Source organism: Pomacea canaliculata, linkage group LG7 (assembly GCF_003073045.1).
Source record: "Pomacea canaliculata isolate SZHN2017 linkage group LG7, ASM307304v1, whole genome shotgun sequence".
Taxonomy (NCBI): Eukaryota; Metazoa; Mollusca; class Gastropoda; order Architaenioglossa; family Ampullariidae; genus Pomacea; species Pomacea canaliculata.
In genome coordinates this window covers 4,224,075-4,239,036 of record NC_037596.1, presented here as the reverse complement: position 1 = coordinate 4,239,036, position 14,962 = coordinate 4,224,075, and the positions used below count along the sequence as shown (strand labels likewise).

Sequence of the window (14,962 nt, the reverse complement as noted above, 5' to 3'; positions counted from 1 at the left end):
AATTATCAAAAACACATAAAATATGTTTAATAATGAAATAAAACGCGCACCAAACACGAAGTTCGCGTTACGACGTTTACGACGCAAACGCAGGAATGGAACAACGTCGTATGTCGATGGTCGCCTGGGAGATGTGTCATAACCACGAAACATCGTAACTCGGGACTGACGTAGCCCGAGGACCGCCGGTATACTTGTTTCACACCTGTGGCGGGAGAACTACAAAGACAGCCAGTTCAAGCTTGTTAAACGTGACACTTGTCACAGCAGCTTATTTTTCTTATTCAACTTTAAATCTTACACCAAACGACTAAATGTGCCCCAAACACTTAAAACATTGCAACAATCACTGACATCATAAGGTGGTCGTTGAAATCACGTGACCCGAAAGGCGCTGCTACTCTAACACTGTCACCTCACCTGCGCGCCGGAAGTGAGTCCCATAGAGGACAGGTAACTGAGGCGGTTATGGTTAAGTGAGAAAACAAAACTAAACAATGGCAAAGCGATACTGTTTGGTGCTCGTCTTAGTGCATTTAGCTATAGGTGAGTATTACCTTTGTTGGCGAACATTTTAATATGAAGTTACTGAGTAAATATTTATGGACAGAGCTTCGAGTCACGTTGACCTAAATTGATGTCCATTTCCGCGTTTTGTTTTCATGAAGATTTTTACCATGAAAATCTTTCATTATTATGACCATCTATTCTACCATCTACCAAACAAATATTTTTCTGGATCTCACACGATGTATATTATTTTTTTTTACCATTTGGCTTTGTTACGGATTAGAACCACATTTATTTAGACACCTTGGCTTCCAGGTAGCGAAATCAGAATGAATACACATGTGTGGACCTACCACCCAGAACTTAAAGATTAAAGCAAAGACCTCTTCAAATAAGAGTGCAATTAAAGTTACTATTAATGATGATAAATCAATGAAGTAACGTTTTACATCTGCTACCAGAAAAAAATTAGAAGGTCGAAGGAAAGTATGGTTATAAACTTATATCTATTCAGTATATGTTCATTCATATATCGCGAGAAACAGCAAGCATTTTGAGACTAGAATGGTGATTCATGACTAAGGTTTAGTGTTGCTTTATTACTTACACTACCAGTAGTACCAATGTTATACTCAGTGTGAGTGTGTGTGTGTGAGAGAGAGGGATTCTAAATTAAGGAAGGGATAATTTTTAGACAATAATCGTGCAAAATAACTAAGGTTAAAATGGTAGCATTATTATTTATAAAAATAAGAGGTTCATATGCTTTTTATGATTATATTGTTTTTCTCTTGCTGCAACAAGAAATAATTTTAAATAACAGAATCATCTTTTAGCATCAAGCTTTTGGTATTGTAACAAGTCAATTTTGTGTTCTATCATATGCCTACAAATAATTGTGTTTGCCAGTTCTTGCACAAGATCCAGAAATTGTCGATGAAATCTGGCCAGAAGTGCAGCAAGTTGGTCGAACAGGTCGTCTAAACTGCACAGTTGCGTACAAAAGGGAGAACGTGGTAAGTCCTTTAGTAATCTTCACTTTGTCTGCAGCTTGATGTATTATCTTCATTGTCAGCATCCATGACTGTACTACTGGTAGGTAGGGACAAAAAGCAAAAGAAAGGTTGTCAGATTAAATAATCATGTTAATGGAAAAAAGGTTAGTTAATATATGCATCTGTCTACTGTAAAAGCATTGTTCAAGCCCTTTTAATTGTGACACCTGACCTCAATAAGATAATTTTCAAGAATCACATGCTTGTGGGTGAGGCGAAGGGGGTCTAAACTCTGATATTACACGGTTAATTAATTGTTCTCTAAAGCAATTAATCTTGAGAGAGAGTGTACATATGTGAGATTAAATGTGCTTTATGTTTTTGATAATTTTATTTCAGTAACTATGTATGTTTTCCTTTTTTAGGTTTTTTGGGAAAATACAAAGTCAGGAGAAACTATTTCTTCAGATGACAGTATTGTTTTGCCACTTAATCCTATGATTGGAGGACTTCGCAAGTATGAGGTTCAGAGCAGAATAAATGGAGATCGAACAACATTCATGCTCGTTGTCCGAAGACTCTTGGAAGTGGATGCAGGCAGATACAGATGCTATGTCCGAATACAAGCCACACCTGTGAATATGTGGCCTTCAAAATATGGAACAATTACTGTGCAAGGTATATATGCAAACTGTGAAAGTAGTATTTCTTAAATCCTTCCCTTATGCAAGGACAACAGTGAGATTGTAATGTTTTCCTTTTTATCTAAAAATCTAAATATGGTGCTGGTTCATTTACACTTGTTCTTTTTATGGGAACCAAATGTTTTTTCTGTTAGATTTTGTACATGTGAGTAGGTCAGCATTAAAGTAGAGCTGGTTAGTGTGTAATTGAATTGTCGATGTTTAAAACAAATGCTGCATTTTGACACTTCCCTGGTTCTGTTAACACTTTCTGAACTCACGACAAAGGTCAAGACTTAAAAGATGCCTATGCAAATGTCAAAGAGAAGAGTAGTGAATTGGTTTGTGTTTTTTTAAACATTTTTTCATCATTTTCTGCCTTTTACCTTTTCACTCTAGTGCCTCCAACCATCCGACCTGGTGAGACCACAGCAGTGCTACAAGTGGACCAGCGTGATAATGCCACACTGGTTTGCTCAGCTTCAGGAATCCCAGCTCCCAACATCACATGGACCAAATCAGATGGTGGGTTCCTGGCAACTGGGCAAGCACAGCACAGGGTAAGTTTACAATTCTGATTAAAGAGCTGGTATTTTGAATACAATACATTAGACATCCAATTGTGTGCATACATTCACACATGCTTTTATATTGCATGCACATTTTACTTTCATCTTATCCATGCATTAGCATATATGACCACAAGAAGAATTACCAAACATTTCTCTCAGCTTTATATTACTGAGTCAGTAATTCTGCTCATTAGAGTTTGTAGTCAATACCTGGACATAAGCTGCCCTACGTGCCGACCGGCATAACCAGCAGTAACTAACTGACCTGGACATAGATGTTGAAGCAGGATTACAGTTAGTATTCTATGCTTAAAAATGATACTAAATGACTCAGTATCCAAAAATAGTTATGGAAATATTTTTCACAATAGCTACCCAGGTAAGCGCTGGTGGCCTTTCTACTTTTACTTGATTTCCTGATTGCAGAGTGCCATTCTGCCCATCACATCTGTGTCAGTGAGCGACATGGGTGTATATAGGTGTGTTGCTGACAACAACATCAAGCCACCTGCCGAACATCTGGCCCAGGTGTTGGTGTTTCATGCTCCATCAACACGGGTGGTGCAGGACTCTGTTGGACAGGCACAGAACCGACGATTTAATGCCAAGCTTGAGTGCATCGTTAAAGGTGTGTCTTATCTGTCCATGAAGTGTTTGAAATTAACATTTAAAAAGTGATCACTTGTTGAAACATGACATTCGTGACTGTGAGATGTGGCCCGCCAAAGTGCAGCATTTCACTTTTGTGTGTTTCAAATATTCAGTAATGAAAAACAATTTTAAGGAAGGAAGAATACGCCAGTTTCACGCATGCATAGATTACTTTTTGTTCTCTGGTTCATAACTTTATTTCTGTAACCTCTCTCTGACAGGTCACCCAGAACCCACTGTGACCTGGCAAAGGGTGGTAAAAGGAGGTCGTTATGATATAAATGATGATGATAAGTTCAGTATCAACAAACAGACTACAGACAACCAAAATCTAAAAGCAGGAGAACAGTGGTACACTCTCAAGGTAAAACAGCAGTTAATGGCTTTTCCTTTTTTATGTCGGCTGCATTGCCTTAAAAAATAGTCTTTATGACTATTCATGATTATTACTCCTTTGTGACAGCAGTCTTTTTGCTTCATGTGTCTGCTATGGCTACTTAGATAAATTTTTAACTCCCTGCAAATACTTAATCAGTATTTGGTTTTCTTGATCTTAAGTTAAGATTCCTTAATATCTTTTACACTATCCCTTAGAAGAATCATCTATACACCCTGTCATGATTTCAGTTGGCTTTTCAACTTGTGTGACCTGCACCTGAACTTTTGATTCTTCTTGTCTGAAAATGCGATTATTGCTCACACAATTTTTTTCATCGACAGGTGAAAAATGTGCAGGCTAATGATTTTACTGACTACTATTGCATTGGCACAAATATCAAAGGCACCAATTCTTCAAAAATTGTCTTGTTTGGTAAGTTATGCATTAATCTTTTACGAAATAAGAAAAGATCTTTTAAAATTTATTATTTAGTCATACTTGGCAGCCATAAACAGATTTTCTTAAAATTTGTTTCACCTGAAGCATGTGTCAAGGTAGCAATTATTGTTCACAGAAACTCCCGACTGCCAAGGCCCAAACTGCCCTTCGCTGCCAACCTCCAGCTCCAGCATCATGAGGCCATCTACCCTCATCTTCTTAGCTGCAGCTGTGTTGCTGATTAGAAGGATTCGTGTGGCTCTTTGAATAATTCCTGTTTGATCTGGTGAACTTGATGAGATTGAAAACTCACTTCAGGTCATATGTAGTTCTGCTATGTACTTTTGTAAAGATTTTGTGTTTTAATTTTGGGGGGAAGAGGAGGAGTAAGGGATGGGACAGGAATATGGGTTTGGGGTTTTTGTGGTTTAAGCATGAATTCACATTCAAGATGGCAAAGTTTATACTCAATTCTTTGGTTGTGTTTATGCTGTTTAAAGGAAACATTTGCCTAGCTGTCTACTGTGTTGTGAATCTCGTTTAGTTTTGTATAGCACAGCAGAAATCTTTGTTTAGAGATTCAAGCTGCCTTTGAAATGCAACTTTATTGTGCAAAAGAAAAGTATGAAAAGCTGTATGAGAAGAACCTATGATAAAGTGTTGTACATTTGTATAAAGCTACATCTTTTTTTACTCCCAAATACATTCCACAACCCATTTTTCCCCAGACAATTGTCATTATGTATTGTAGTATTTCCAAAGTATATTAATCCTGTTACATGAATCCTTAGGAACTATAATCTAAAACTGCTGTAATAGAACTGGCTAAAGCCATAATGCTGTCCGCTTACTACTCACAGTGTCATGTAACCAGCATGCAGTAAGGACAGGCTGATGACTACTTCTCAGTTTTGAAAGCATGCAATATTGATGGTGTACAAAATATTTAAATATTAAAAACATTTTTGGGACATTCTAAATACTGAAATAGTATCCCCTTGTGAGTACCAGTTGGCTTGAAATTTCAGATCAATGGCACAAAAAGATGTTAATATTGCAACATTTCAGCTTATGGTTATGCTCACTCATGTTCATATAGCAGAACCACACTTCGTCAGTTTTTTTCCCCTTGTGATTATATATGTGTGCATTAACATCATGGTAAGGACTTCTCCAGATAGTTTTTGCAGAATTCGCATAGTCTAATTTTTATAACTACTTATGTTTGCAGAAAAATAAGCTTTTGAACAACACCATTGATAGTTTCAGCATTATTGCAGATGCATGTTAGAGAAGAAGACATAAAAGAGCGGACTGGCAGAGAGATGAAATGGTGAGCTGTTATCTTCACCTGCCCATACCCGCATCTGGCTTCTGAGGAGTTTGTTTGTTTTAGCAGTTTATATATATATAAACTTGGTAAAGTTTTTCCAGAAAAATAGTAATCCTTTTTAAAGGCCGCATTTTTTAAATGTTATAAAATTAACTGCGGTAGTAAAATAGCTCTTAGACTGTAAGGGTTAAATGGAGAGGGTACTCAGAAGTCCACCAAGTCGGATGCTTGATGGAGACGGAGAATATTGTGACCTTTAGTTATTTCGTTATGTCAATTCAAATTCACTGTCTGATGTATTCAGAAAAGGGAAAAGAAATAATTTGAAACGCATTTGATTTGATCGTTGTGGATAATGTATAGTAATGATTAGTCATGTCTTTTGAATCATCGACTTACAAATGCAACTAATCCGTTTTTTCATGTTATCAGTTCGCTTTTTCCTTCACACTTGGATTTTTTTCAAAGTTGATAATTTGTCCTAAGATTGCCTTATAAAGTATCGTACATATCATTGCACTAACCCAGTGTATCATTTTTTACTTTACATTAAGTACACTTTCGGAGTTTGTACATAGAATGACGAGTAATAAAGAAATTATTTTGTAATTTATTTTAGAGTTTTGTCTATGTTACACCTATTAGTTGTATGTCGTATGTATTGTCATTGAAAAGATTTACAATCCTTCATTGGTATTTTTGTCACGTGCACAAGTAGAACCATGCTATAAAACAGCAATATTCAAAATCACTGTAAGCTGTGGTCACCCACGATTTAAAAACATCGAAATGAAACAGATGACCAGAAACGAATGTAACTGTTTGTTCTTAATCTTTTCTTGTTTTTGTTCAGATTTCACCCTATTTCTGTTTGTAAAAAATTTACCCTCAAAATTTTCTTCTCAGTTACTCATCCCCACCCCCCGCCCCTATCATACATTTAAGTACTTACCCAATTCTGTCCGACTCCTTTCTCGTGCCATGATAATCCACATTTCCTCTGACATCTTTCCATTTTCTTCACGTTCGGCAATCATCAGCTTCTTGTGTAACAGCAAGAGCATTTTTGTTTTTTGCTCATCATAATGTCAGTATTTGCTTCTGAAATCGTTGTCACTCTTCCAGTCTTGAGTTGCAGGCGACAAAGGCGGGGAGTGAACGACAATAAGTCCCAGGTCTGTACCCGGACTAAGCACTCAAATCATACCCAGTCCACGAACCTTAGAGATAACATGCGCTCCTATCTTTCCAGCTCTGAACTTATTGAAGTTTCACGATAATGGGTGAGTCGAGGTACCACTTGGTCGTAAACACACGAAATGTCGTAGGCTACACAAACAGGAGATTTGCATACCGTAAATATTATTTGAAAATGTAAACCTGAGTTTTTGAATTTGCTCTTTTTTGTGTTTATTATGTATCCTTTAGTAGCATCCAAATAGCTTATGTTTTATATAATAAAAGATTCTTGTAGAAGTGGTTTTTTTTCCTCCCGGATAGTGGACGATGCATACAACTTCTGAAACACACAATATTATTCACACGTAGGTAGAAACAGAAAATTCACGTACTTTCCCGCTTATTTATATCGATGTTATGCAATCGAAGATTTTTATCTTGCGAGCTGTCTTCCCTTTCGATCCTTCGTATTCGTTGATGTCATCTACCTGCTCATGAATACATCCCTCCACCCTTGATTTGCACATTGACTTCTGAACGGTCCTTTCTGAAATCTGCTGATAATAACAGTATGAATGTTTTTTTTCTCCAATGAACTCCTAGAACGAAGCTATCGACAGAACAGCCTCCAGTTTAGCGAACGACGACGATATCAGAAGAACCTGCGAGAGTAACAACAATAGTCAGAAGGTGTTGCGTGGAAAGATGCCACGGTGGAAGTGTCAACTGTTTCGGTGTAAGTTTTTTCGCAAGAGGCTAAGCGTTATTCTTGGCAGACAGACACCTATACACATATGTCCATGCTCTCATTCATGTTATAGTCCGTTGAGACAAAAGTTTATATTGAAAGCCAAGATTTGTTTGAAGCGGAAGTCTGACTGTCCCATGTCCTGCCAAGACTAGCAGCGGAGAACTTCGCAAGGAGCCGAGCGTTGTTCTCGGTATACATGTAGTCAGCCATCCATCTTTACACGTCCATGGTAAAAGCTGGCAACAATGCCTAAGGTATAAGTGCTGAAAGATTTTACTTAATGGGCGTTTTAATGCGTATTGCCCAAGCATTACTTTTATTCATGCCCCCAAAACGCGGTGTCCACGTGATTGCCACGTAAAAATCTGTCACGTATTTGATAACCGGATGTCCAGCCTCTAAAACATTTCAAAGCAGATTTTACGGTACGAGCAGGTGGGCAGTGCAGCATTCCCACATCTCCCTGGAGACTATCTGTACCTGTGACTCGCAGGATGAACTGAGCGCTCGAGTCGTTAACTTGAAAAGTAAGATACGGACATGTGGCCAGCAGTGTTTGGCTCAACATTTTGTTAGAAATGATTGCCATTGTAAATATTTCTTAATTTTCCAAGCAGTATGTCCTTCGGCATTTAACCACCTTTCTAGATTTAGTGGTGTCAGGTATGTGGACGTTCATTCGTTCAGTCATTCCGTCCACTCGATCGATTGTTTGTTATTCACTTGTTCATTTCTTTGATCGTTCTTTCCCATTTAAATGAAGACAAAATCACCTGATTGTCGGTTATTAGACGTCTGGTTTAGCCAATATGTTCTTCCGTGTGCAATGTTTTGTGGGTTATATCAAACTTATGAATGGTTGTCCAACAACATCAAAATCCGAGGACCTTACAAAGAAAGTCAGGAAAATAAAAATACATATAAGAAATGTACACACTTTCATCTGGAAACAGTTCCAGCATGACCTGGTTTCGGTTTGGTGGATTGTACTCTCTTCAGTATAACAGTGATTATCTCTCATGTGACCTGTATTCATTTGAACTGACAATATTTTGACGGGAACGAAGCTCTGATAAGTTTTCAGCAGGTCTCGATAAGGTTTCAGACAAAATGCGTGAGTCAAACTACCCAAGGATCATGGGAAGACTGTCATGGCGCTTTTCATTTGTTGCCCATGATCTGAAACACATCGGATGTTCCGCGCAAAACTAAGCTTTTCAAATTAAAATTGTTTTCAGATTTAACAAATATTATTGTGATAGCACCATCTCGGACCATGTGGAAGGTTTTGGTTCTTGTCTTCGGTGTCATCTTGGGTGAGTAAAATTAATGTGTTAAGTCAATATCAATGTGATGAAGCGAAACAGGAAATGAACCTCTTGCAGCATTTGTAGATTCTGTAACACCAGTGTTTGTGTACTTGAAATATTTGCTGCTACATTTTGATATTACTCTTTTTAAAAAGTAAATTTATGTCATGGTGATATAAAGATTACACTTACAGAAAATTTCATTAATCTTTGACGATTTTATCGAAATGTTTTGACTGGCAGTGGTAGATCCGTGTTGGATTATTTGTATCAAGGTAGAGTGATGAAAAGGCTGAAGAGGATAGATGAGTGAATTTAATGTATACGTTGTACGCAACGAATTGATTTAACGGAATGATAAAAAGCAAACAGAAACAATCAATAAATAATTCGGTGGCTAGTTTTTAACAATTCATAACTTGTAAGTAGTAGTAACTGCGAAAGAATGAAACAACCATACACTTTCTTTGACCACTTTTATCTACCCAATAACTTCTTTTCTACCATCCCTTAGCCATCGAATACAAATACATTTTCATCCTGTTTCAAGGAATACGTATTTCTTACACGCACTGTGGGTCCCAGTTCGTGCAGTTCAAGTCTCATTCAATATAATTTTAATAAAACTATAAAAAATGATTCAGTTTGTCCTTTTAATTCTTCTTTATGATGTAAACAGCCATTAGTCCAATCAATGGCCAGGATCCGGAAATAGTGGACGACATTTTACCAGAAGTCCAAAGAGTTGGAGGAACTGCTCGCCTCAACTGTACGGTAGTTAATCTGCAGACGAATAATGTGAGTCATGCGATTTTCCCCTTTTGTTTTCATTCTTGTTTTTATTTGTTTTGTATTATGAAACAAAGCTCTTCGCCAGTTAAAATCAACAGACGCCAACAGTCTGCTGAAGTAGTTATCTGAAGCTTCAATGTCCAACAGTTCTGATTGGTTTTATTTGGAAGCTTTGTATTTATTATGTTTAAGATTTGAATTGTTTAGGTATTATACATTACATCAAATCACATTGAGCAAATCATAAAATCGTTAACAAATTTAACACCTGGTTAAATAAATATTGCTCGCAGGTCTTCTGGCTCAATAAGGCTACATCAGAAACAATCTCCATGGACTCGAACATCGTGCTGCAGTACAACCCCATGGTCGGAGGGCTGCGGAAGTATGATGTAGAGCGTAGGATGAGAGGCGACCGTCAAACGTTCATGCTTATCATCCGACGTCTGCTGCAGCAGGATGCCGGCCAGTACGAGTGCCAGGTCAAGATTCAGAACCAGAACAACCTCACCCCAGTGAAAAAGATTGGCATTTTGACCGTTCAAGGTGAGGGGAGGTCAGGTGCAAGACCCAGTCTACAACTTGATAGCAGAACTGATCACAAAGATTATGTTGGCTTGGGTTAAACAAAGTCATCAGACTAATTGTTGAGGGTTTTAAAAAAACAACAAAAAAAAAAAAGAAAAAAAAGTGCAGGTTGGCATTTAACAAGAGGATGACGAAAAGTAGTAATTTTAAAGTTGAAAACTAATTTATGCGTTTATTCTCTCATTTTCTGGGACCGTAGTTATGTACCAGAGAAACATCAGTAACCCACTATTTGTCTTAGTTCCGCTCAATATCTACAGCCCTAGCTGCCATGATTTTAGACTTTGAGGAAGATGAGGACCTCTAAATTAGCAGCAGATCTGATACGTGGCACAGAACCGCTTCCGGTTCCGGAAAAAGCTCTCTGCTGTTACCTAAGACACCCGCTTAAATATATGAGTGGGTCACCCCTCTTTTGTCCATCAGTGCCACCGAGTATACTGCCGGGGGAAACAACAACAGTGCTGCAGATCGACGAGGGAGAGAACGCTACTCTTCGATGCGAAGCCACGGGAATTCCCTCCCCTAACATCACGTGGACACGCTCGGACGGGAAACTTCTGCCCACTGGTTCTGCACAGTTTAGAGTAAGTGAACAGGCAGGCCTTAGAACGAATCAGCCTGTGTTGACTTTTAGTCTAGCCTAATTCATAGGTAAACATAAAGGGACCACAACCTAGTAGCCAATGTAAGTGGTTCACTGTGTCTAGAGAACAGCATGTGGGAGGTGAAACCCAACCCTCTCCTTTTGCCGCCTTTTACATACATAATAAAGAAGTACCCGTTTGATGAGTGGGAAATGGAGAGGATTTTTTTTTCAATCATAGGCCTGGGGCTGGCCTCGAACTCCTGACTACTTCGAAGCACCACCCTACTCCCTCACAGCTTCTCCCCTTATAAGCTACCCCACCCCACACTGTACATACATACACTAAATATTTATTTCGATTATCAACGTTCTTTGTTTTCCCTTTTTTCCCTACTTTCTTGCTTTCTTCTTCCATTTTTTTTTCCTTTCCACTCTGCATCTTCAAACCTGAGTACACACGTGATGTCATTTCATTTCAGGGAAAATATTTACCGCTGAAGACAGCGAATGTGAATCACACAGGCGTGTACCGGTGTGTGGCGGACAACAACATCAAGCCGCCAGATGAACACCTGTGCTCACTGGAGGTGTTTCACGCTCCCACCGCCCGGGTTGTGCAGGACTCGGTGGGGCAGGCACAGGGGAGGCGACTGAGCGCCAGGCTGGACTGCATCGTGAACGGTGAGTCAGAGGATGAGCCTTCAATCGCAAACAATGTAACAAATAATTCGACGAGGATGGTGATAGGTGGCTATCCAAGAGCACAGACGAACCCGCCTATAAAGCTTTTCTCTTTCTTTTTCTTTCTTTCACATTGTCGATCGTCATCGCGAGTCACCAAATTTAAAACATGACAGCTCGATCGTTGTCATGGAAGCTTCAATGGCAAAGAACTGCAAAGAAACTTAGACGTCAACAGTTAAAATTTAAAAACAAACGATAAAGACAAAACATACAGGAGCTTCCACCAGCTAACTATAGGTGAAAGAAAAATTGGGAGAAGGAAATAGATTGAACACGCAGGGTATAAACAATGTTAAATTTAATAACTGTGGTCTCGCTTACCGGTCCCTTCTCTCAATTTGTCGATATGCATGTCGATGAGAAGTGTACACGCATGCGCCTTTTCTCCACCCGACAGGCTTCCCAACACCCGAGGTGCGGTGGGAGAGAACCGTTAAAGGAGGACGAGTTGAAATCAGAGACAACGACTTTTTCGTAAACGTCAAGCAGACGACAGACAACCAGAATATGATGGCCGGAGAACAATGGTACACACTGAAGGTTAGTCGCTTTTTCAAATTTTCTAAAATTTCGCATTTTCAGTTTATATGGTCAAAGGCTGAAGAAATGAGAGAAAAATCAACTGACAAGATTCCACGAGGGACAGGCTGAATGAACTGATATCCAACCCGACCTGACGATAGTGCCTTACATAAGAGTGGCGATGGTGGTCCGACACGAAAACTGAAACCACAGCAAATCAGCCTACTCTCTCAGAGCCTGTTAAAGAGAATGGTACAATTGAAGCTTGTAGAATAATATTTCAGTCAGTGATAATTTTCTGTAAAGTTATGTCTATAATTTATAGGTATCCTTTTTCTAATGGAGTTGTTTTCAAGCTATGTTTTTGTCTTAACATCTCATCATCATCATTATCATCATTCAATCAATCATTAATCATCATCTCAATTTTTAAAATTTTATTTTACTTTTAACTGATCAAGTGGACACATTTAATTTATGATGTCAAGCTGATATTTATGGTGTTAAGCTTTCTTATGTGTCTGTGTAAGGCGCTACATGTGTGTTTGCTTTTGCATGTTCCTTTATATGTCCATCGCCTTCCAAAAGGTAAAGATTCCATAGCCTTGTCACATGAATTGTAATGGAGGTGCCTCCGTAGCCTTGTCTTAGTAAAGTCAGGGAGCTGTATAGGTGGTTAAGCTTGTTTTTCATATGAAAATGTTGCAGGTAAAGTTAATCAAATAATGAAATAATTGCAGGTGAAGAACGTTCAGGCCAATGATTACACCGACTACTACTGTATCGCCCACAACTCCAAAGGCAAAACGGAGGTTACCATCGTGCTATTTGGTATGATCAACACACGTGTAAATATACGCAAGAGTATAAAAGAACAGATTTTTAGCTTGAGAGAGTTCCCCTCACACTTATATATTTCAAGTTATATGTATTAAAGAAAATCTCGAGACCTAAGGGAAAAATTATTTTACCCTTTTTACTGCATTTCAAATAAAACTGTTTTAAAAAAAAATATTTTAAATTTGTAGTCTTTTTTTTTTATCTCGGCGCTCTTTTAATTGCAGTCGCTTCTCAGCTTCAGTATCCGACGATAATTGCTCCTGATGCTTTTCCCCCTTTTTTTTTACCTTTAAAGACAAACAAACCCTCCTCTTTTACAGGCGTATTTTCCTTTCGTTGCGGTTTCATTCTATTTAACACACTTTAAAACCATTCACCTAGGTGAACATTACGCAAAAGAAGCACGGGGCGCACGGAATCGTTGAGAGACATTATCTGCACAATAGTTTCGCGACCGTGTATTTTCTAAGCTCAACAGCACAGGACCTTTGACAGGAAACATACACACGCACGGTTTTTGTATGTGTTTGGGTTGCATAGTTAGCTGTAGTAGTTAGTTGCATAGTTAGCTGTAGATAACCTCTAGTTTACTAATTCGTGGAACAGCACTTAATTACCTCCCTTAGTTTGGACTGTTCTCATACAAAATTAAATTTAAAAAAAATGTTTTCCTACTTGTAGACTGCTGGAATTTAATATTGCATTGTCACAAGAAATGAGTAACTGGTGTAAATTTCAGACCTCTAGGACGATGAGAAGGGGGTGAAAAATCGATTACAAAAGATATAAAGAGAGTTAAATATGTGTGTTAAAATCTACCCGCGCGCTATATTACAAGGGTTTATCCCTTTCCTGTGGTGGGTGGGTATTTTATGCCGAGCTGGCAGCTAATGCTATATCACGCTAAGGCAGCCAGCCCTGTAAACAGATGTCACATGCAGAGAAAAAGAGCATGTCCGAGACGAGAGCTGAACTCTAGACAACCAACCCTCATTGTATTGATGACAGGCGCTGACCGTTGCACCACCGGACCGCCTCCAGGGTTGGTGGGGGTCAGCTATACATTACTGATAGCAATACATACGCGCTGTCACAGGAAATAACTGAAGTTACAAAACTGAGAGGACATGAAAGTTACGAAAGTGAAAAGATGGGGTTAATGAATCATCCAGTGTTCTTAATAACCATCCAATGTTTTGAGACTTCTGTTAACTTGTGCACACTCTTTTGTCTTGCAGAAACGCCTGACTGCCAAGGCCCCAACTGTCCCTCTCTCCTGACAAGCAGAGGCAGCTCTGCAATGCTTGCTTTCTCCATGGCCTTTATCTGCTTCCTGCTGCATGCGTTGGCCAGGCGACTGCGCTGAGTGAAGCGCGTGCTGGACTGATGTATGCGTATTGTGTGAGAGCGTGCGCCAGACGAGTGCCTTTCAGGTGCGTGCGTTGTGTTTGAGAGCGTGTACTATACTAGTGTATTGTGATGAGGGATATGCACGTGCGTGCGTGTTATGGAACAGATTGCGCCAGTCCAGCGCAAGGTGTGAAGGTGGCTGCACGGACTTTATAGATTTACCTTATTTTAATTAATTCTGTTAAATAGTTGACCTGCCAACCAAATCTGTACATCGAACGTATTGCCCACGTCAAAGTCAACTAACAAATATTAAACATATGATTTTAATTAGTTGAGATCTTTCTGATCTTTTGCCCGTCGTCATTCTGGATTGGTGTACATTTCTTATAATATTTTTGATATCTTTTTGATTTTTGATACAGAGTGCTACAGAATAAATGAATGAAAATCGGACGCTGCATGCACGTGTATTAAATAGACGAATGCATGTGGTGCTTATTCTGCAGAAACTATTGAGAAAGGTCTACTGTCTTGGTTCTCTAGCAGTATGTCTGTTCACATATATTTACTGTGATGTCGTACATTGACTGTAGTGTTATTGTCTAGAACATACCATCTTCTTTACCTGTTGCCTTCATAGTGAGCGCAGCTCACATCCGGCCACGATGTTCTGTTGATTATTGTTCTCCTTTGTGCTCATTGTCATTTCCTAAAGATCCTGGCTACAAACGCC

General features: G+C 38.9%; 1 protein-coding gene across 1 annotated transcript; it reads left to right on the top strand.

Moving 5' to 3' along the window:
* The first annotated feature begins 388 nt into the window (after positions 1–388).
* Positions 389–14,252, top strand: LOC112568446 (hemicentin-1-like). Its single transcript, XM_025245748.1, has 16 exons — positions 389–546; positions 1,420–1,526; positions 1,931–2,183; positions 2,588–2,748; positions 3,187–3,388; positions 3,633–3,775; positions 4,132–4,222; positions 4,365–4,492; positions 8,675–8,807; positions 9,481–9,599; positions 9,887–10,139; positions 10,608–10,768; positions 11,250–11,451; positions 11,912–12,054; positions 12,777–12,867; positions 14,115–14,252. The coding sequence occupies exons 1-16, from the start codon at positions 498–500 to the stop codon at positions 14,240–14,242; spliced, it is 2,364 nt and encodes a 787-aa protein (XP_025101533.1). The 5' UTR covers positions 389–497; the 3' UTR covers positions 14,243–14,252.
* The last annotated feature ends 710 nt before the right edge of the window (positions 14,253–14,962 follow it).

What these genes read in the sequence shown, in the direction of transcription:
- LOC112568446 (XM_025245748.1), top strand. Translation starts at nt 498, where the DNA reads ATGGCAAAGCGATACTGTTTGGTGCTCGTCTTAGTGCATTTAGCTATA. An exon ending in GAAGGATTCGTGTGGCTCTT is followed by an intron (nt 4,493 to 8,674) that starts TGAATAATTCCT and finishes CCCATGATCTGA; the next exon opens with AACACATCGGATGTTCCGCG. An exon ending in GCTGGACTGCATCGTGAACG is followed by an intron (nt 11,452 to 11,911) that starts GTGAGTCAGAGG and finishes TCCACCCGACAG; the next exon opens with GCTTCCCAACACCCGAGGTG.